The sequence below is a fragment of the Chrysochloris asiatica genome, unplaced genomic scaffold (genome assembly GCF_000296735.1).
Source record: "Chrysochloris asiatica unplaced genomic scaffold, ChrAsi1.0 scaffold00003, whole genome shotgun sequence".
NCBI lineage: Eukaryota > Metazoa > Chordata > Mammalia > Afrosoricida > Chrysochloridae > Chrysochloris > Chrysochloris asiatica.
The window spans coordinates 13,226,834-13,250,348 of record NW_006408521.1 but is presented as its reverse complement, the minus strand read 5'-3'; the positions used below and the strand labels follow the sequence as shown (position 1 = coordinate 13,250,348).

General features: G+C 40.2%; 1 protein-coding gene across 1 annotated transcript in view; it reads left to right on the top strand.

The window, feature by feature from the left end:
- The window catches only part of ANKRD22 (ankyrin repeat domain 22), a 37,099-nt gene extending 14,378 nt beyond the window's left edge, over positions 1-22,721 (top strand). Inside the window, exons 2-6 of the mRNA XM_006831437.1 lie at positions 5,714-5,905; positions 13,416-13,523; positions 18,391-18,468; positions 21,601-21,699; positions 22,644-22,721. Coding sequence (XP_006831500.1) covers positions 5,714-5,905; positions 13,416-13,523; positions 18,391-18,468; positions 21,601-21,699; positions 22,644-22,721 — 555 coding nt within the window. The remainder of the gene's footprint in view (positions 1-5,713; positions 5,906-13,415; positions 13,524-18,390; positions 18,469-21,600; positions 21,700-22,643) is intronic.
- The last annotated feature ends 794 nt before the right edge of the window (positions 22,722-23,515 follow it).

The window sequence follows — 23,515 nt, the reverse complement described above, 5'->3', positions numbered from 1 at the left end:
ACTTTCTAACATCTGTAAATTGTTCCACATACTGTTGTTGTTGTTGTTATGTGCCGTGGAGTCGGTTTCGACTCATAGCAACCCTGTACAGGATCTGCGAGGTTGTAACTCTTTAAAGGAGCAGAAAGCCATCTTTCTCCCGTGGAACAGCTGGTAGTTTTGAACTGCTGACTGTGAGATTAGCAGCCTGATTCATAACCACTACGGTACCAGAATCTCACCTGTGAAATATCTTAAACATTCTAACATCTGAAAATTGTTCCACATAGCAATCTGAATTTTCACCTTCACCTAAACAATGGAAAGATTTGATGATGTTGGTTCTGTGTTCCAATTTTAAGGTAATTTTCCAGGTGAGATTGAAGCAGAAGTCAGTTTTCTTGCTTGTCCAAGGTCACACAGCTAGTAACTGGTAGTGCCAGGAATCACATCTAAGGGGATAAGACTTGCCTTACAGGGTTGTTGTGAAGGTTAAATGAAGCAGTTTATTTTGTAAGTATACATTGAATGCTAGTGCTGAGACCACAATGCTGAGCTGACACTATTCCTGTCTTCATGTAGCTTGTAGTCTAGTTGAGGAGATAGCTGCTCATACCATCATTTACTTAGATCAAGATAGACCTGAAGGGGTGGGAGAAGATAAAGATGAAAGACAGAATGTGTGAGACTCAGAGAATCGTATGTGTCTGTTTGAGGCTGCTTTTCGGAGGTTGGATGGAGGCTGGATGTTGTTGTTAAGTGTAAACCAGTTAGGACTTTACAATAGTGCTGGGAGAAAAGTCATGAGAGCCTGAACTAGAACTTTGGAAACCAGAACCGACAGGATTCTGAGATTGTTTGAGATACAATCAGCGTGATAATAGCCCAAATTTCTCACTGGTTTCTTCTGCACCCAGGGTTCCTCTAAATTCAAGAAACTGTGGAGGCCAATATGGATTCATAGCTCTTCCTTTGACACCCCAAAAAATGTATTGTTGTTATCAGAGCTATCTAGTCAGTTCTGACTCTTAGCAACCCTGCTTAGTTAGGGTTTCCAAGGAGCAGCTGGTGGGTTTGAACTGCCAACTTTGTGCTTAGCCGGGAACTACTTATAACTCCTTTTTATTTCTCAAGCCTAGCTTGTTAACCAGCATTTTCTCTTAACAAGCCTAGCTTGTTAACCAGCATTTTCTGTTAACAAGCTTAGCTTGTTAACCAGCGTTTTCTGTTAACAAGCCTAGCTTGTTAACCAGCTTTGAAGCGTCATGTCACTTTAAAGTCAGTGCTTTTGTAGTACCAGGCTGCCCCCTTGTGGAAATTTAGAGTCTATCAAGCATAAACTTATTTCACGTGTTTGCCCAATTTATGCAATCAAATCACTAATGCATGTCAACTGAGTCAGGAAGATAATTGAATTTTCAAAAACAGAAAAGCTGTGTATAGCATATAGGAAGCCTACGGAAGATCGAAAGTTTCGACCCGCTTTGTATTTCAAATAAATTGCTCAAGAGGAGTTGAGAAAGCATTCAAAAGTACCAACCGACTCTTGCAGAAAAAAATAAACAAAGAGCTCTTCACCTTTTCCCTTCCTGTTTTTAGTTAATTCTTAGTAAAGGTTATTCAACTAAAATAAGACAGATGAATGAACCGGAGCAGGTAAAATGAAAGAGACAAAGGTGGGGACAGTGGAGAACCAACCACTGCCACTAAACACCTGCTATTTGGTATCTCGTGGAAATGCAGACCCAGGGCTATCACATTTTTAGGAGAAGGTGGAACTCTAGATTCCTATGGGAAATAGGCTGACTTTAAATGTTGAGAAGTCATTTAAAATTTTGAGAAAACAAAAAAACTCTACAGTCAACCTGTTTTCTATTATGCACTGTAGACAATTTATTCATTGTTAGTAGTGGTCAATGGCAAACTTTCCACTGGCTTATGGTGAATTAAAAAAAAAAAATCAATCAAAACAATGAGAGTTTCTGCATGGAGTTAAATCTATCCAACATAAAGGCCTGCTTATTCTCTCTCTGTGATTATATCTCTGTGTATGAGGGAAATTAAAAAGCTTCATGAATCAGTGGAATTAAGAAATTATGCAATTAATTTTCATTAACTTTTTGAAGCCCCCTCATATTTTGTGATAAAATATTTTTGTTTTATTGTTGTGGTTTATGTTAATACAGCCTTTATTTTATGAAATAGTGGTATTCTAATATTTTAATTGGAAAAATTAACATCGGCAACCTCAAAAATTTGTATTTTGTTTTATTTTATTTGTCATTGAAATCCAAGTGACTGGGTACTATTAGCTAAGATAATGGAAATTCACTGAAAGCTTATAAGCACTATTTCTGTTGGGAAGCAGTCATGGTAATGAAGTGAATTATAAGCTGGTCTGCTAATCACAAGGTCAGTAGTTTGAATCTACCAGTAGCTCCTCAGGAGAAAGATGAAGCTTTCTGCTCCTATAAAGATTTACAGCCTCAGAAACCTACACAGGGTCGCTATAAATCAGAACCAGCTCAGTGGCACACCACCACTATCACCACCATTTCTGTTGGAATACTGCTAGACTGTAAAGGAGCTCTGGTAGTGTAATGGTTAGAAATTGGGCTGTGAACCTCAGGGTCAGCAGTTCAAAACTACCAGCTGCTTCGCGGGAGAAAGATGAGGCTTTCTGCTCCTGTAAAGTTTTATAGTCTCAGAAACCCTGTACAGGGTCACTATGAGTCGGAACCAACTTCATGACACATAACAACAACAACAACAACAACTGCTAGACTCTAGCAATGATGTGTAAAATGTAGTTAGATTATTGGTTGGGATGCGATTAGAGTCCCAAAGCATGATGGTAATAGAATGTGAAACCCAAAGGAACTTTTGCTTCACTTATGATTGACAACATTAAGGTATGAAGAGGAAGGGAATTGTTACGACCACCCAGGGATTTAGTAGTGAAACACAACTACAACCTAGTTTTTCAACTTCAGGTGATTTTAAATTGTACCCGTACTGTATATACATCAGTCAGCGGGTACACAGAGACTCTGCTTTACTCAGTTAGTGGTAAAGCTTAGTAAATGATAATGTTTGACTCCATTGGATTCAAACATACCAATGATCAGGAAGATGTTTCATTCTGTCATACTTAATGTTACCATGCCATACGTTCGAGCCAACTTAAGTCAACTAACACCAAAAGCTAATAGAAAAGGTGCCTTGTGTAATTGCACCTTTTTTATTGGGAGTTGGAAGCCATGTTTTCTGCTCATTTTCCTTTGTCTCCTGTTTGTTACTTGATTTTCCTTTAGGATGCTTCTGTCCTGAGTACATCTTTGAATTTAAAGTGTCGTAGTCCACTTATTGTGATATTCAGCAATGAGAAAACATGAGTTGGTTAGCAAACGTACCCAATTCAATTTCCTCACTAGCCTACCCTCTTGCTATTGGTGCTTCATATGCATGTGAAATTTGGACAATGAATAAAGAAGATTGTAGAAGAATTGATGCATTTGAATTATGGTGTTGGAGAAGAATATTGAAAGTACCGTGGACTACTAGAAAAACAAACAAATCTGTCTTATAATGAGTACAACCAGAATGCTCCCTAGAAGCAAAAATTGTGAGACTTGATCTCTCATACTTTGGACATATTATCAGGAGGGACCAGTCCCTGGAGAAGGACATCATGCTAAGAAAAGGTTAGGGTCAGAGAAAAAGAGAAAGACCCCCAACACAATGAACTGACACAGTGTCAGCACTATCGGGCTCAAACATAACAATTGTGAGGATGGCTCAGGACCAGACAGTGTTTCATTCTCTTGTGCATAGTTGCTATGAGACGGAACCAACTTGACGGCACCTTACAAACACTCTTTTAAAATTGTTTTCTCCTTACTGTTTCTCATTTTCTCTCTCTGTCCTATTTCCCCACCTGTAGATAAATTTTACATGGTTAAGAGCATAACATATTTTATTTTCTTTTTCCTCACTTGTGCCTAGCACATAGTAGAGGTTTGGCTTGTTTATTGATAAATTTAAGAATGATGTCATAAGCAATGATAGCAGCTCTCATGAATCTAGCATTCTGCATGTACCATCTAAGTGTTTTTTTTTTTCTATGCGGTCTAATTAAAGTCAGTTTAAAAATACTTAGTGTTTGTACCATGTGTCCAGTGATGTGTTATATACTGCAGATACAGTGGTGAATCACATCATTGTGACCTTGGCCCACAGGAGTTTATTGTTGAAAATCCAATCCCTCCCTCACTCAGTTCTGCCTCAAATCCCTTCTGATACAGGATAGTAAATAGTTAAGGAACTAATTTTTAGGTACACAGTTGCTGTGAAAGAGAAACACTGAGTATTGAACCATAATATGATTTTATTTTGTTTAAGGATCAATGCTTTTATACTGTAGGATAAGCATTGGACTGCTAACTCAAAGGTCAGCAGTTTAAACCCACCAGCCACACTGTGTAAAATTTCCCAGAGTAAACACGGGGGGTATTTGATGAAAGGAGATCTGTCCAGAGGAACTAGCGCCCAGCGGGGAAAGTGGGCAAGATGAGGGTAGCAGAGGCTTTGCTATTAAATTCTCACTGGGCTTTGCAAAGTTTTATAATGCCTTTTATAAGTAGCAGATAATGGATTGCAGCTAATTGCGTAACTTCTTTGTGTCTCATTTGTCTAAAGCCTGTCCTTTCCTCTATGTTGAGTTCCTTGAGGACAGGAGTCCTGCAGGTCTTGTTCACTCCTGCTCTCTCAGTTTCTGGTTCAGGACCTAGACCCCGATCTGCATGTATTAAACATTTGTAGAATAACCACAAGAAGCCTGAAAGATTAACTTATGCTCCTCATTTTACAGAAGAGGAAACTGAGGGAATCGTAAGAACACTCCCTTTCTTGGCTGGTGATGTGAGAGGTGACAATGTGTCCCTAAATCATCTCTGGCTTAGTGAAATACTGGTCTTTCATGATTTGTTGAGTGCAGTGACTTTGTTACAGCACGTGAGGAGATTCGGATTTACTCATTCTGAGGTGGTACCACAACACTGGCTGGGTTTTAAAGCTTCTTGAGTGATTCTAATATGTGGCAGAATAAGAACCACCATTTTTTAGTGTTTTCTTTTCCAAACGTGTGGTATGCTACATGGCTAAAGAGAATAACAGAAAAAAGGTCTTTTTAATTGAACTATTATCATAAAGACATCTGAACAGTTGTTTCAAGCGTTGAAAGTACTGGTGGGCTATTACAGAGAGTGACAGCTGACATCAAAGCTAAATTTTTTCTTAATAAAGATATGATGTTCAAAGATTAGATAATTGGTAATTTCTGACTTGCAATTTTAAGGCCTGCCCTAACTTCTCCTGATTGCCTATGTTATCTTTAGCAAAAATCTGCTAGATGGGCTTGTCAGAATTGTCCTGGTATGGCACATTTTCTCATTGGGTAGAATTTGCAATGTTTCCTCCTTTTGTTCACTCATTCATCCGTCCAGTAAATATTCTTGTTGTGTTTCTATTGGAGCATTTAGAAAAATTGTCTCCTAGCCCTGGATATCTATGCTTGGCCTCGGCTTAAGGCTGGGCCTAACAGAGATTAAAAAATCTGCCCTTCAAAGCAATATATCACAACTTGGAAAAGCTGAAATTTTCATGTTTTGTTTACTTGTGTGGTGGTTTAATTGTACACATATTTCAAAACCTGTGTTTGTTTCTCTCCACTCAGCCCATTTGCCAGGCAGCTTATCAGAATGACTTTGGTCAAGTGTGGCGCTGGGTGAGGGAAGACAGCAGCTCTATCAACATTCAAGATGGCTTTAATGGCGACACTCCATTGATCTGCGCTTGCAGGCGGGGGCACCTAAGGATCGTTTCCTTCCTTTTAAGAAGAAATGCTAATGTGAACCTCAAAAACCAGGTGAGATAATAACACTTCAGAGGAGAGAAAAATTGACCACAGTAATCCCTTTCTCCTCTCATCACTGAAAGTGGGTAACTGTCATTTTCTCATTACTTAGAGCGCCTAATAGCAACGTAATTTTTTTTTAAATCTGCCTTACTTTAGAAAGATTGACATACACTCAGAACATTGCATTAGGCTAAAAAGCAATATGCAACAAAGGTCAATCAGCAGGCATATTTTGTGGTCAACTATGTCCTTGTACTCAGAAAGAGAGTCCACAGTTTTGGCAGGGTAGTGTTTCTGTCTGATTCATTCTTCTTTTCCCTTCCTTCTGTTCCTTCCCCTTCCTCCTCCTCACTCATCCGTGTGCAAATAATGGGAAGCAGATAATGGGAGGAAGCATGACCTTGTGGTGCTCTCAATAATTTTTTACTCACTATTTTCAGGTCCTGATCTCCAGAAGGTAAGTTATTAATCATACAGCTTGCTTATAAAATTAAACACTGTAACAGTTTCTAGAATGTCAAGACTGAAAAGAATGTTAGTAAAGATTTGATCAAATGGTTAATAACAGAGGCTCACAAAGTTTTAGGTCAATTTTCCCAGTTCAGGTAACAAAATCAGGATGAGGGTAACTACGTCATTTCCTTATAGGTCCAGAAAGCAGAAGAGGCTGTGAGATACAGAAAGCAATATTCTTCCAGAAAAAAGCAGATACAGATTCTTCCTTACAAGTTGAAACTTTCTCCATTTGCTTATTTTGAGGAGTTCTTGACAATCTGAATTTAGATGAAAGATCCTATTTTCATCTTATGGAAATAGGAACATTTTGAAAGGGTCAAGAAATAATTGGTTTAACAGAGGTTCTAAGAAGAAACCCAGAGTCTTAAAAAATGTACTCTAGGCTTCCTCACTCTGACCAGAGAGCTTTGTTAAGCATGACTGGCTGCAGCTATGTCCGTCTTCATCAGTGCACTCCAGAACCCTCTGAGGAAGCTATAGTTTTAACAAGTGCCTAAGTCGACTCCACAAGGAGCTCTGGTAGCGTAGTGGTTACGAATAGGGTTGCCAACCTCAAGGTCAGCAGTTCGAAACTACCAGTTGTTCCGAGGAAGAAAGATGAGGCTCTCTGCTCCCGTAAAGATTTACAGCCTCAGAAACCCTGTGCAGGGTCACTATGAGTCAGAACTGTCTCCACAGTACTTAAAAACAAGTCGACTCCACGGCACATAACAACAACAACAAAGTCAACTCCACAGCACTTTACAACAACAAAATTGACTGCAGGAGTCCTGGTATGGTGTTGTAGGATAAACACTGGGCTGCTAGCTGCAAGGTTGATGGTTCAAACCCACCATCCACTCCTTGGAAACCCTAGTCACTATGAGTCAGAATCAACTTGATGACATTTAATGATAACAAGTTGACTATAGGACAGGTGTTCATAGACCATACTTTGCCAATATTAGGGAGCAGAATACCTAATCAAATCCCAAGCCATGGCATTTTCAATAACCTCCTATGCATGTGAAAGTTGGACAGTGAATAAGGAAGACCATAGAAGAATTGATGCTTTTGAGTTATGGTGTTGGAGGAAAATATTGAAAGTGCCAAGGGCTGCCAAAAGCACCAATAGATCCTTTTTGGAAGAAGTGCAGCTAGAGTGCTTGCTCCTTAGAGGCCAAGATGGGTAAACTTCATCTCTCATACTTTGGATATACAGTCAGAAGGGACTAGTCGCTGGAGAAGGATATCGTGTTTGGTGGAGGGTCGGAGGGTCGGAGAAAAAGAGGAAGACACCCCCTCCCCCCCAGTGAGATGAATTGGCCAAGTGGCATCATCAATGGGCTCAAGTGTGGCAATGATAAGTGAGGTTGGCCCAGGATCGGGCAGTGTCTCTTTCTGCTGTGCATAAGGTTGCTATGAGTCAGTACTGACTCAATGGCACCTAACAACAACAACAATTTTAAAAAGTAAGGGATAAACCACATTAATTTGTTTCATATGCATTCTTAGTGATCTTCCTGCTTGTATAAGTACTATCAAGCTGGTTTCGATACATAGCAACCCTAAATTTTTTTACAAGTTTCTCCTGGTGTGTTTGAACCTCCAACCTCATAGTTAGCATTCCAGAGCTTAGTTATCTGCTGCTGTTGTTAAGAGCCATTGAGTCAGTTTTGACTCACAGTGATCCCGCAAAAGGTTTCTAAGGAGCAGCTGATGGGTTTGAACTGCCAACCTTGTGGTTAGCAGTCTAGTGCTTATCCTACAGAGCTACTGGTGCTGCATAAATAGAAATATCACAGGTAGTTGGCTTTAACAAACAGATATTTATTTTGTCACAGGTTAGGAGACCGGAAGTCCAAATTTAGGGTGCCAGTTCTAGGGGGAGATTTTCTCTCTGTGCTGGCTGTGGAGGACGGTGTTTTTAATGTTTTGGTGATCTTTTTCATTTCTCCCCAACCTAATCTTTGTACATTAATAAACAGAATCAGTGCTTTCTCACTTCTTAAATCAATATTTATGAGTTATTTTCAGATATACTGAATCAATAAATGCCTTAAAAACAAATTAAAATATTTGCTGGTAATTCAGATGAGTGTGCCCAATAACTTTATGAAAGCAGAAAGCCTTACCTTTCTCCCACGGAACAGCTGGTAGTTTTGAACTGCTGACCTTTAGATTCACAACCCAATTTGTAACTATTATGCTACCAGAGCTCTCTCTCTCTCTCTCTCTCTCTCTCTCTCTCTCTCTCTCTATATATATATATATATATATATATATATATATATATCTATCTATCTATCTATCTATCTATCTATCTATCTATCTATCTATCTATCTATCTATCTATCTATCTATAGAGAGAGGGAGGGAGAGGGAGAGAGAGGGAGTCCTCCTGGGGTGGTGCTGTAGGATAAGCACTAGACACTGCTAACACAAGGTTAGCAATTCAAACCAACCAGACACTCCTCAGAAATTCTGTACTGGGTCGTTATGAGTCAGAATCCACTTTATAGCACACACAAAAACAACAACAGTATATATATGTTGGGGGTGGGTTGTAGGATAAGCACTGGACTATTAACCCAAGGTTGGATGGTTCAGACACACCAGTTGCTCTTTGGAAAACCTGTACAGGGTCGCTGTGGGTTGGAACCAATTCAAGGAAACTTAAAAACAACAATATAAACCACCAAATTGACCAAGATTAAAACAGAAAGTCAAGTGGTGAGAGGAAGTATAAACTATTGTTATTTTGCTGGAAGACATTTTGGCATTATTTTACAGAGTCTTAATATCTTTTATGCCAGGAAATCAGTGTTTACAAATTTACGTTCAACAAATTTAGAAATATTGACAAAGCTTCATAAATGAGGATGTTCAGGCCTATTATTTATAAAAATGAAACTTAAAAGCTTGAAATGCCCACCCAGGTAAGGATTTGGCAAAAAAAAAAAAAAAATTGTTTCACTCAATAAAAGCCATGCAGCCATTAAAATCATATGTTTAAATGTATTAAATGGCATGAACAGTATGCATAAATATTAAGTGAAAGAAGAAATGCATGTTTTTTTTAAGTTTTTATTATGAATTATGTGATAGTTTACATGGGAGAACACCAGCTTTACATTCCTCCTATCGTATTTGTTTCATTACAATGATTACAATCCCCTAGATGCATCATCAACCAACCAAAGGGTACACCCTGCAAGCCTGCCTGCAGGTCATCAGCACACAGCCCCTCTTCTTTTCTAGGTCTGCAGTCCCCAACTGCTCTATCTCTCCCCGTCAGTCTCTGCCTCCAATCTCTGGCATCACTGCTTCTCTGGGTAGGGTCTTACACTCTGCTCTTCTCCCTTGATGGTCCCAGGGACCTCTGCTCCTGGACTGCAAAATCAGCCACTCCCCTCCTTTTGTTACAAAACCTCTACCTTTACATTTCTGACCCTCACAGTCAGTCCTGATAGCAATTATTCACTATTGTACCACAAGTGTCTTATCCCCATCTCCTTTCATCATCCCAGACCTAACAGATTGGAATCCACTCAGTGGAGATCCTACCTTCCCCTGCACCCTCTGGAACTAGGCTCCCTCTTGAAAGCTTGTAAGCCAGTCACTTCTTGCCTTTGTAGCCCCCCTCCCTTACCCCATTTTGGATAGCGAATGTCTAAGTTGTCCATCCCTGTCAACCCTGTATACCGAGGGATTGGGGATGATCCTCGCTGTAAAGATTTGTTCCCTCTTTTGAGCTACTACATCTATAAGTTTAGGTCAAGTTCATCAAATTGTAGCAGATTACTCTTTTTTTCCCTCTTCTTTCTTTTTCTAATCAAGTTCTGATCATCCAGCTGTTGAAGCCAAGTCAAGTGGGTATTATCAGTGTTCTTGTGCAAATCCCCTCACTTTATATCAGCTGGATGCTTCAATCTCGCTCTAGTCCTCTGTGGCCATATCACTGCCTCTGGACCCAGGAGTCCCTGGGTCTTGCCGTACTGCTGGCCAACCAGGTCTCAACCTGGGTTCACAGGAGTCTATTGGATGTGGTCGAACTTAGCTCACAACTTCATTGCTGTTTTCCCCCCACCTTCCCCTTATTGGTGACCAACGTAGTCACCACCCAGACCACATGACTGCTCATGTATTCTCCTTGAGTCTTAGTCTTGGAAGGGAGTAGCAACGTATGATTTTTGAATATACAATGTGATCCTACATTTTTAAGTCACACACATATGCGTTTTTAAAGACAAGAGGAAAATACACCAAAATGTCAACAATTAGCTCTGGGCTACTGGAAAATGAAGGGCCCCTGGTGGTGCTGTATGATACACAGTGAACTAACAACAACCAGGTCATTAGTTGAAACCCACCAGCTATTTCCTAGGAAAAACATGAGTCTTTCTGCTCCCTTAACGTTTGGGAACCTTGGAAACTCTATACATGGTCACCATGAATCAGAATTGACTAGATGGCAACAGGTTGAATAATGAGGTGATTTTAAAGCCTCTCTTTATTGTTGTTGTTAAGTGCCGTCGAGTTGGTTCCAACCCATAGCGACCCTGTATAGGGTTTCCGAGGAGTGACTGGTGAGCTTGAACCACCGACCTTGCAGTTCAAACGGCTTTGCAATCTGGCATATTAACCCACAGCGCCATACCACGTTGAATAATGAGGTGATTTTAAAGCCTATCTTTATACTCCTGTCTAATTTCCAAATAGTTTACAGGAAACATATACAAGAACTTTGGTATTTAGACAAACCAGAAACTGTTCTTACTAAAGAATTTTACCTTTTCCCAAAATGGGATTGACTTCTTTTCTTTCTCGGTCTCCTCTCATTGAAGTGGTTGGCATTTCAGTTATTACAGACTATGGGGCACTGATACGATACCATAGGATAAGTACTCAACCTCAAGTTTGATTTGAATCACAAGGTGGGCATTCAAACCCACCAGCTGCTCCTCAGAAACCCTGCACAGAGTCGCTATGAGTCAGAACTGACACAATGGCACTTAACAATTATGAATTATACTTAATTGTATATGTTTCTGTCTAGCACCGATCATGTGCTCTTGGAGCTTCACAATACCCCATAAGCATTAGAGGGTGAAGTAGATTATTGTTAAGTGCCATAGCGTTAGTTCCAACTGAATCAGTGTTCCAAGGAGCAGCTGGTGGGTTTGAACTGCCAACCTTGCGGTGAGATGTTGAACGCTTCTCATACAGCGCTACACCAGGAGTTGAAGTATGTTGTTGTTGTTGCTAAGCACCATCTCATTGGTTCTGATTCATTTGGATTCTGTACAGTATTTCCGAGGAACGGGTGGTGGGTTTGAACTGCCAACCTTGCGGTTCAAACCGACCTTATGGTCCAGTGTTTATCCTACAGCGTCACACCAGGACTCCTGATAAATAGTCACATATTTCAAGGATTCAACTGAGTCATTTGCATTCTTCTAGCACTGTCAGTATACAGGTGAAGATTTTCTTATGCATAAACCTTAAAATAGACCATCCATGTACTATTGATGATTAAGGATTAACTATAAGGAGCTCTGGTAGCATAGTGGTTATGAATTGGACTACTAACCTCAAGGTCAGCAGTTCGAAACTACCAGCTGTTCTGTAGGAGAAAGATGAGGCTTTCTGCTCCCGTAAAGATTTACAGCCTTGGATACCCTGTGCAGGGTCACTATGAGTCAGAACCAACTCCACAGTACTTAAGAACAATGTGGTACTTTAGGATCAGTACTGGACTGCAAACTACAAGTTCAGCAGTTCAAACCTACCAATTGCTCCTTGGAAACACTGCACAGGGTCCATATGGTCTGGAACCAACCAGATGGCACTTCACAACAACAACAACACAGCTTTTAATGAGTCCTAGTGTGGCGCTGTGGGATAAGCACTAGACTGCAAGGTTGATTTCAACCGCCAGGTGGGTGGTTCAAACTCACCAGCCATCACTAGGAACTCCTATACAGGGTTTATATGAGTCAGAATCGACTCCAAGGCACTTAACAACAACAGTAACAAATAGCTTTTGATGGAATCTTGATGTGGCACTGTAAGATTCATACTGGACTGTTAACCATAAGGTCAGAGGTCAAAACCTACCAGCCACTCCTCAGAAACTTTATACAAGGTTGCTGTGAGTTGGAACCACCTCAGTGGCACTTAACAACAACAAAACTTTTAATACTAAATTCAGTTTTGTATTTATGAGGGAGCTTCAAGATGTTCCTGGAAAAATGAAATTAAAAGATAATGATATTTTTTCACAAACTTTTTGAAGCCACCCCTATGTATCTCAGCATTTTTGTCTCCAATCCTAAATCTAGTGTGAGAATTCATCTTAAAAGAATTTGAAAAAGATATATATTTCACCTTTTACCTTTCTGTAAAGTATCTCTGGTGGTTCAGTGAGTTAAATGTTGGACTGCTAATCTCAGGGTGGGTGGTTCAAAGCCACTAGCAACTAGATGGATGTGTCTGCTCCCTTAATGATCTGCAGTCTCTGAAATCCTATGGATTACTTGTACTCTGCCCTTTGGGGATGCTATGAGTCAGAATCAACTCAGTGGCAGTAGGTTTTTGGTATGGGTGTTTCTGTCAAGTGTCCTTGTTAAAGTGTTTGGCTACTAACTAGAAAGTGGGTGATTTGAACCTCCACAGGAGAAAGAGGTGACGATCTGCTTCCATAGAGATCGCTACCCCCCTAGGGCAGTTCCACTCTGTTCTGTAGGGTCTCTGTGAGTCTGAATTCACTCAGCAGCAGTTGGTTGGATTAGGTTTGAGTTTTTCTGTGGTTGTTTCATGATTTTTGTTAAAGTTCAATATTCTGGCCAGTGGGAAAACTGAGTTACTTGACTAGAGATGTTCCCACTAAAAGGGGTGTTAAGTAAATTCCCATGGGTCCCGTAGAAATCGAAAGCACAAATTAAACTTTTTGGTATGGTAACCTGAGACTATGAAAGTTAAAATAAAATTATTTAAATCAAAAAACACCCTTTTTTCTTAGAAAGAGAGAACCTGCTTGCATTATGCCGTGAAGAAAAGATTCACCTTCTTTGATTACCTACTCATCATCCTCTTAATGCCTGTTCTGCTCATTGGGTATTTCCTTATGGTGAGTACAACACTTGTTAGAGCAAATGCATAGTGAAACAATAACATGATTCCTCAAGTTTTGCTTGGCTGGTGAAATGTAAAGAAATAATAAAATAAGTTCTTGTATTTTATAAATGACCTTTTCAACACACATGCAATGCTATGATTGGAATAAAGAAAGAAGAAAAGTCTATGGTCTACAAGACCAAGTCCATGTTTGGTGTCTCCAAGAACTCCAGGTTCAAAGCCTGTTTTTTGTTTTTACAATGCAATAATTAGACTCATTTTAACACTGTGATTAGTAACACATGCAAGTGGGCTATGATCTTATCCTTCTAGCATTCACGCTAACTCACTAGGAGGTCATGATGTCCCGATAAGCACAGGAGAAGGCAGTACATGATTAACTTTTCTGTTTGCCTAGGAGGCATTTCCTTATCAGAAGCTGCACAAACAGAGGCCAGGCTTCAAATAGAACAAATTAATCCATAATATTCTAACAATGGTGAAAGCATACATCTAAGACACAAGCACAGAAAGAAGGGCGTGCGTATGGAAGATGGTCTCAGGCTTGATTGTATTGCCTCTTAACCAAGTTATGTTCTCAAAATAGCTACAGTCACATTTATGCAGGTGAAATAACTCCACTCACACTCTCACTATTAGGGTTCCAGTTCAGGCCTATACAGGTTTATTCCACAAAACATATTTAAACTTGTCTCTGTGATCAATGGATAGCTGCAGACACATTCTCTTAGTAATACACCTGGCTTAGTGCTGTTAAGTGTTTTGTTGTTGTTGTTAAGTGCTGTCAAGTTGGTTCTATCTCATAGCAACCCTGTAAAGGATTTCTGAGGAGCGGTTGGTGAGTTTGAACCACCGACCTTGTGGTTCAAACCGACCAGTATCCTTGTGGTACCTTAAAATATAAAAGGCCCAATCAAAATGGTGACTTCTGAGGAGATCTGCTGGGACAGTTGTTAAATCCATTGCAGAGAGGTCAGCTTAGAAGATTATGGTGAATTTTCTCTCCCTTTGTGGTCAGTTTCACCTTTGAGAGCTAACCCATCATATTTGTAATTCATTCCAGTTAAATAATCTTGCTCTCTCCTCATAACTAATATGAAGGTTTGCTACTAATAAAAGCATTGCTACAAAATCATAGAAACCCTCATAAAACAAAAGTATTAAAAATGTAAAGTTACTCCTTGATATTCTCCATCTAACCTATAAATTTCTGAAGGTGGTATTTCCATCTCTGTAACCCTTCCCTGGTGTGGTTCTATGGGATAATGCACTAAACTGCAAGGTCAGTAGTATACCAGCCACTCCTCAGAAAGCCTATACAGGGTTGCTATGAGTTGGAACTGACTCAACAGCACTTAACAACAACAAAAGCCTTTCCCTGAAGAATTCTGTTTTCCTGTGTCTATTTTTAAACAATACTTAAGAAAGAAAGCTCTATGGAACACAGTTCTCTGACACACATGTGTTACCATGAGTCATAACTGACTCTTCAAGGACTTGTGTTTATCATTAGAAAGCTCCACCCAGTGGTCTTCTCTCTTTGTACTTCCCTACTGTGTCAACATGAAGTCCTGGTGTGGCGCTGTGGGTTAATGCGCCAGACTGCAAAGCCATTTGAACTGCAAGGTCGGCGGTTCAAGCTCACCAGCTGCTCCTCGGAAACCCTATACAGGGTCGCTGTGGGTCGGAATCGACTTGACGACACTTAACAACAACAACAACAACTGTGTCAATGTCCAAACTGCTTTTCTTCTCCTGACCTTCCCTAAAATAACTCAACACTTTCAGGGTTCTTCCCTGCTGAATTTCTCTCATGCTGTTTGTCATTGGTTTATCACAAAGCTGTATTTGCATGCCCCAATAATCAGTAAGGTTCATGCACAATTGGAACTGAGGAAATTCATTCCACTTAGTGGCCTCTGGGTAGAGTTTTCCTAAATGATAAAGCAAGTCTCCAGAGAGCTCTGGGCTGAACGAAGGTTCTATGGGAAAAAAAGTGCATGAAAAAGCTCACATGAAATCAAGTACAGAAAAAATCCGCTGTCATAAATGCCCACGCAGAAAAATACACACATAGGAAAATTTCTCTGCTCACAACCAGAACCTGAGTCTAGACCAAAATCCTATTTTTTATACAAGAATTTTTCTACATGCATTTTTTTTTCCATGTGGGAATTTTCCTTGTGCTCATTTGTGACTGTGGAATTTTTTCTGTGTGTGATTTTCATGTGTGTTTTTGTGTGTGTGTGTGTATGTGTGTTTGTGTATGCTTTTCCTGCTTAGAGACCAAGGCAGACACTCTTTTTCTTTTTTTTTTTAAGTTTTTATTGTGAATTATGTGTTAGTTTACATGAGTGAACATTATCTTTACATCCATCCTATTGTATTTTGTTTCACTGCAATGATCACAATCCCCTGCATGCATCATCAAACAAAAGGTACACCCCACACTCCTGCCTCCGTACCAGCCATAACCCCTCTCCCTTCCTAAGTCCAGAGTCCCCAGCTGCTCCTTTTGTCCACTTCATTGTCTCTGCTTCCATCCCCAGTGTCATTGCCTTTCCAAACATGGTCTCCTCCTTGCACTTCTCTTTTCTCCCTTGATGTTTCCAGGGATCTCCACTCCTGGACTGCAAAATCAGCCACTCTCCTCCTTTTGTTACCAAACATTTACATTTACATTTACATTTACCTTTCCAACACTGACTATCAGACCTGATAGCAATCATTCCCTATTGAACCACAGGAGTCCTTTCCCCCTCACCTTTTATTAACCCCATCCAGAGAGGTTGGAAACAATTCAGTGGAAGCTCTACCTTTCCCTGCATCCTCTGGAGCTAGGTTCCCTATTGGAAGCTTGTAAGCCAGTCACTTCTTGCCTTTGTAGTGCCCCCATTTTGGGTAGCCAATGTCTAAGTTCCCCCTCCCTGTTGACCCTGTGTACCAAGGGTGTGGGAATGATCCTCACTGTAGAGATTTGTCCGCTCCTTTGTCACACTGCATCCACAAGCATAGGTCAAGTTCATCCACTTAGAGTGGGGTTACTCATTCTTTCTTTTTTTGTCCCTCTTCTTTCTTCCTCTAGTCATGTTCTGATCATCCAGCCATTGATGCCAGGTCAAATGGGTACTATCTGCAAGTGTGGGTGTTCTTGTGCCTCTCCCCTCATTTTATGTCAGCTGGATGCTTCACACTCTGTTCTAGTCCTCTGGGGACATGTCCCTGCCCCTGGGCCTAGGAGTCCCCAGGTCTCATCATACTGCTGGTTAACCAGGTCTCAATCTAGGTTAACAGAAGTCTATTGAATGTGGTTGGACTTAGTTCACAGCTTCATTGCTGTTTTTCCCCCGCTTCCCCTTACTGATGACCAATGTGGTCAGCAGCAGAACCATATGCCTGCTAGTGTGTTCCATTTGAGTTTCAGTCTTGGAAAGGGGTTTGCCTTTAGGCGACCTGACCACTTGCCTTGATGTCTCCCTGGGGAACAGCTTGCTTGTTCTTGTAGTAGTCAATTGGACTGCTGTTACTGTTTTTTATTTTTTCTGTTGGTCTTTCTTTCAAGAAGTATTTTCTGTTCTTCTAGCTGCTCCAGACTGGTCTGCTTGTCCTTGCACGTGGGGATGTCCCACCTCAGAAGATTCCAAGGCAGACATTCTTTACTAATTAAGCTAACTTACTGTTTGGTTTAAAGAAGAGTGCTGGGGATATTTTTGGTTTAAGGTTTAAAGATTGTCTCAGAACAGTGGACTGATGCAGAGAAGGTGACTATATATGAGAGCCTAGAAGAGGAATGCTGCCTGATCAGGTAAATCAGTGAAGTTTACTGGAGGAGGAGTGCTTCAGTGCTTTCAGACTGAGATCTGAAAGATGAATTCACCAGATAAAGATAGGAAGAAGGAGGCTTCCAGGTAGAGGGAACATTGTGTACAACTGTTCTGGAGCAGGTGGGAGCCTGTTCAGATGAAAGATTACAAAAAATCTATGTAGGTGGAACAGATTGAGCCAAGGGGGGTAGAGTGAGGCAAGGGGCTGGGAAGGTAGGGGGAGGGTGAGAGATCTGGGCTTTTACTTACTGTAGGCCATACTGAAGAGATTATTTTTGTCCTGAGCACAATGGGAAATTACTGATACATTTCCAACCAGGATGAAAAAGACTCCACCTTTAGTAGGATTTATCAGGTCTGGGGTGACGGTGATCCTTTACAGGAACTGATGCTGCTGTTCTAGGACCACACTCTGAGAACCACCAAACCCAACCCAAAGCCACTACTGTTCAGCTGCTTTCAACTCATTGCAGTCTTTTAGCATCTAGTGTAACTGCCTGAAAGGGTTTCCCCAGAGTAGTCTTTATAGACTTCATGCTTAGTACAGTAGAGAGTCAACAGAAGACCCCCCAATGAGAAGGATTGGCCCCATAACAGCAGCAACAGACTCAAGAGTTACAATGATTGTGAGGATGGTACAGGATCCGGCGTTGTTTTGTTTCCTTGTGCATAGGGTCGCTCTGAGTTGGAACTGACTCAGTGGCCCCTAACAACAACAGGTCTTTATGGAAGCAGAATGCCTCATCTTTCTCCCTCAGAGCAGCTGGTGGTTTTGAACCACTGACCTTTTAATTAGTAGTGGAGCACTTAACCAATGTGCCACTAGGACTCTGCCTGAGAACCACAGTTTTAACTGATTGAAAGGGAAGGGTGTAGGTTGATGAGGTGGGACATTTTAAGAACAAGGCATACGAGTGCTGAGTGTTCACATTAAAATGAAGACGAAGCCTGTTATTGGTTGATTGAAACAGTTTCAGACATACACTGGAAAACTGTTTTTAAACAAACTTCTCTTGTATTTGCTGTTTATTATAGGTATCAAAGACAAAGCAGAATGAAACTCTTGTACGAATGATACTTGACGCTGGCGTCGATGTTAATGCTACAGACTGCGTAAGTTTGCAATTTCGGTCATTTTGAAATAATACTCAATTTTGAAATAATACTCAAAATGGTTCTTGCCATTTGTGGATGGAAATGCTTGCACTCTTTTCTAGATGTTTTCACATTCTTATTTTTACTAACAGTCAGGGAATCATCACTAAATATCATTCTTGATGCTTAAAAGAAAAAAAAGTTGGAATGTCTATATAGAAATCTAGGATTCACTCATCATTTTTTATCTATGTGAGTTTTGACAAAATGAAAACTTATCCAGATTCCAGCTTCCTCAACTGTAATGTGGGGATATTGATAGTACTTGTCTAACAGGACTGATTCCTAGAAAGTACCTACAGAGTGCCTGTGTTCAATAAATCATAACAGTTGCTACAACAACCAGACTCCCAATCCACGAGTAAGAAAGTCTCCAGGTGTAAGATGTTCAAACGCCAAAGAACGTACGCATGATAGGAGTAGTGATAACAGCTGGAGTGGTATCTTACTTTCTTAGTGTTGTTATCACAGAAATACCACAAATATGTGGTTTTAATGAACAGATATTCATTCTCTCTTGGTTTGGGAGACTAGAAGTTTGAATTCAGGCCACTGGATGTAAGGGGAGACTCTCTCTGTTGGCTCTGGAGAAAATTCTTTCTCGGTTTCTGTAGTCTCCTTCTTGGTGTTCCTGATGATCACCATGTGTCAATTATCTTCTTCAGTTTTGCTTGTCTCTTCTGTGTCTAATCTGCTTTTTTTTTATATCTCAGAAGTGATTGGCTTAAAACATATTTTGGTTTATGGCATCCATAACAAAACAAAGGAGACCATATTTCCAAATGAAATTGCATCCCCAGATATGTTATTGTTAAGTGCTGTGGAGTCAGCTCAGACTCATAGGGACCCTGTATAGGGCTTCCGAGGAGCAGCTGGTGAGTTTGAATTGCCAATCTGGTGGTTCACAGTCTGGTGCTGATCCTACAATAACACACCAAGAGTCCATCCCCTGATTCAACGGCACTTAACAACAACAATAGATGGTTAGCAGAGGATTTCTTTTACTTAAGTTATAAACTACATAATGTGAAAAGTATCATTGAAGAAGCCATGTACTGCTATCTTTGGAGAGCTGGTTAGTGAGCTATGACGCTGGCCCTTTGTGTTTCAGTATGGCTGCACTGCCCTGCATTATGCCTGCGAAATAGGAGTTCACATTTTGCAATTCTTCCCTTGCACCCCTGCACCCTTGCACTCATCCTCCTCCCTGCAATGATCAAAGTGGGTCAAAAGTTTATTTGTACATTTTAAAATTTCATTTTACTTATTGAACACAATTTTGGGTTCCTAGTTCTTTGATGAAAAAATCGGCATGCTGTAATTTGAGTCCTTAAAAGGTGTTCTATTTGGGATGTCTGATTTATTTGAGTATGCACATTGTTCTTTGCATATTCAAGTGTTTCATCCCTGTTTCTGTTAATTTTCTATATTGTTTTGTTGTTGTTGTTAAGTGCTGTCGAGTCAGTTTCAACTCATAGCAACCCTTTATAGGGTTTTTGAGGAGCAGCTGGTGAGCTTGATCCACTGACCTTGTGGTTCAAACCACCCTTGTGGTCCAGCGCAGTAAGTTTGGGCTTTATTGGCAAAGTTTATTTACATGAAGGCTATGTCCATGTGTTTGTACGTGTATGTGAATACACAGGCATATGTGAGAGAAAGCTACTGTGCTGATGTGATGTATGTTTTTCTTTTATTTTAAATGAATTTGGGTAGACATTACCACTATGTATCATAATTTCTTTAGATACCTTTGTTGTTGTTGTTGTTGTTAAGTGCCATCGAGTCGGGTCCGACCCATAGCGACCCTGTACAGGGTTTCCGAAGGTGTAAATCTTTACGGGAGTAGAAAGCCTCATCTTTCTCCCGCGGAGCAGCTGGTAGTTTCGAACCACTGACCTTAAGGTTTGCAGCCCGATTTGTAACCACTACGCTACCATACCTTTGAAAGGTATTAAATAAAATATTATTAAATATTAAATAATTCAAAAGGCTTCATTTGTGACTTTAAACAAAAGTACTCTAGGCTGTTCTCTATGTCTCTCTTTATCTTTAGATGAGATATTACATTTCTGTGTGTGAGCATACACACATACACATGAACACACACATACTAACTTGCCTATCATTCTGCAAATATAATATCCATATTAAGATCCATTTCCCAACTCTAAGTAATATAATATTTTGTGCTTTAAGATAATTAGAGTCACTTCACCAGGAAACAATCATTGCCAGATCTTGTCTTTATCATTCAATCATGTAATAAAAAAAAGAGGCTGTGACATTATCAACTCTAATCTTAGAAGCGTTTCTAAGATCTATTATGTTAGTCTCGATGACCAGGACATTATTTTTGCAGTTACTAAAGCTATCATGCTTGTACACAAATGCCCCAATTGAAAATTTCCTTTGATATGTAGCTAGTATTTTAAATGAATACAACAGGGTAATCTACTATGAATACACCCAGTATAGGGAATGCCTACACAGAGCTGCACTGACCCTGAAGGCATGTTGGAGTACCACTTGTTGTTTTCAGACTGTAAGATTTTCAGTAAGGACCGTAAAGGATATTATTTACAAAAAAGTCCACAAGGAGACGCTTTAAAGGGAGAAACTGGTAATATGATCAGGGTGCTGATTGTAGAATTATACAAAGAAATCTTGGGATATTTTGAGCATCAGCTTTTTATAAGATGGGTTTTTAAGTTTAGAACCGAAAATGAGCAAAGGAGATATTGATGACCTATAGGATATTAATATACATACTGAAGCAGAGCAGATAAACCATTTTAAGTACCTGCAATGCAGATACCCGGAGATGACTGGAGTCCTGATGTGGTGCTGTAGGATAAGCATTGGACTGTAAGGCTAGCAGTTCAAACTCACCAGCCACTCCTTGGAAATCCTATACAGGGTTGCTATGAGTCAGAACTGATTCACTTAACAACAACAATAGATGGCTAGTAGATGATTTCTTTTAATTAAGTTATAAACTACATAATGTGAAAAGTATCATTGAAGAAGCCATGTACTGCTGTCTTTGGAGAGCTGGTTAGTGAGCTATGACGCTGGCCCTTTGTGTTTCAGTATGGCTGCACTGCCCTGCATTATGCCTGCGAAATGAAAAACCAGACTGTTGTCCCTCTGCTCCTTGAAGCCCATGCAGACCCCAGGATAAAGAACAAGGTGAGGATCTGTGGACCTTGTGGGATGAGGCCTTGTTTCTGATGTTAAGAACAATATAATTAATCATCTTTACTAAGGAATTGAGTGATTCTATTCTTGTACAGGGTCTATGAGTCAGAACCGACTCCACGGCACATAACCACCACCACCACCATTACTGTTTAGGAGCTCTGTTGGTTCCATGGTTAAGCGCTGGGCTGTTAACCATAGGTCTGTGGTTCGAGCCCATCAGCCGCTTCATAGGAGACCTATGGGGCAGTCTGTGTCTATAAAGACAAAGCTTTGTAAATTCTTTGGGGCAGTTCTACTTTGTCCTATAGGGTCACTCTGAGTTAGAGTCAACTCAGTGGCCATGGGCTTTGTTTTGTTTTGTTTTGTTTTAGTTTCTTATTGTTAGAGGAGCCCTGGTGGTATGATGGTTACGTGCTCAGCTACTAACAGAGAGATCAGTTATTCCAACCACTCAGTGGCTCAAAGAGAAAAGGTGATCTGCTCCCATAAGATTGCAGCATAGGAAGTCCTATGGAGCAGTTCTGCTCTGTCCTCTAGGGTCATGATGGGTACGAATGGACTTGAGGACAAATAGCATTACTGTAATAAGGAATCCCTGGCTGGTATGAATGATTAATGCACTAGGCTGCTATTTACAGGTAGGAGGTTTGAGTGCACCCAGAGGCACCTTGAAAGAAGTACCTTGCATCTACTTCCCAAATATCAGCCATCAAAACCCTATGGAGTACAGTGCTACCCTGACACACACAGGGACATTAAAAGTTAAAAACAACTTGATAACAGCTGCTTTGGATTATTACTATTAGAACTGAATGGCATTTAAAGCCCTTGACAAATTCAAGAACCATCGAATCTAAATAGTTTAATAGATCCTTTGAATTGATAATTGACTCAACTGGAAATAAATAACTACAACTTCTTTTTCTCCTCAGCATGGCGAGAGTTCACTAGACATTGCACGAAGATTAAAATTTTCCCAGATTGAATTAATGCTAAGGAAAGTTTCATAGTCCTTGTGGCCTCACAGATGGAGAAGTAGGCCAAGTTAAAGGACTGGACCCTATCTCTATTGTGGACTGCTGGACTATTTATTGGCCATTCAACCTGGAAGCCATCATTTCATGGTGATAATCATGGTTGCCATGGGTATTGTTTCTGAAGAGCTTGGGTATTTATGATGTGTTTTGCTCTGTGGAGTTCACCATGACCATAATCCTCTAGGGGAAGCATTCAATTTATTGGAATCTTCACTTAGCCTAAACATGTGATGTTTTATTCAGTCTCTTCTAAAGAAGAGGAACAAAGTTACATAGGGCATTGTTTCATAGGGCGCACCCTAGGAGACAAACTGTTCTTTTCAGGTTCCTTTGAGTATTAAGAGGAAATATCAAAGTGTATATTTGTATAGAATTATGTGTATATATGTGGGTTTAGAAATTTATGCATAATTGTTTCTTTGGTGAAATAATTTCAACAAAAATATTTATTAGTTATCAGTAGTGGAAGCATTTACATTGTAGAAGTTGGCAATCGGGGGGATTTTTCTTCCTTTCCAGACAGTTTACCAGCACACTAGTAAACATTTTGGCATCAGTCTAAAGGAAAACGTATCTAAGTTTTGAACAAGTTAGGTAACTATCAATATGTTTGTTCAAAACAGCCTTTATGATCTTGAGGATATATTCCAAATACTAAACATATGGTGCTGTAAGACAGACATTGGACTGCTAACTGCAAAGTTGGCAGTGCAAACCCACTAGCCACTCCTTGCAAACCTTATATAGGGTGGCTGTGAGTTGACCGC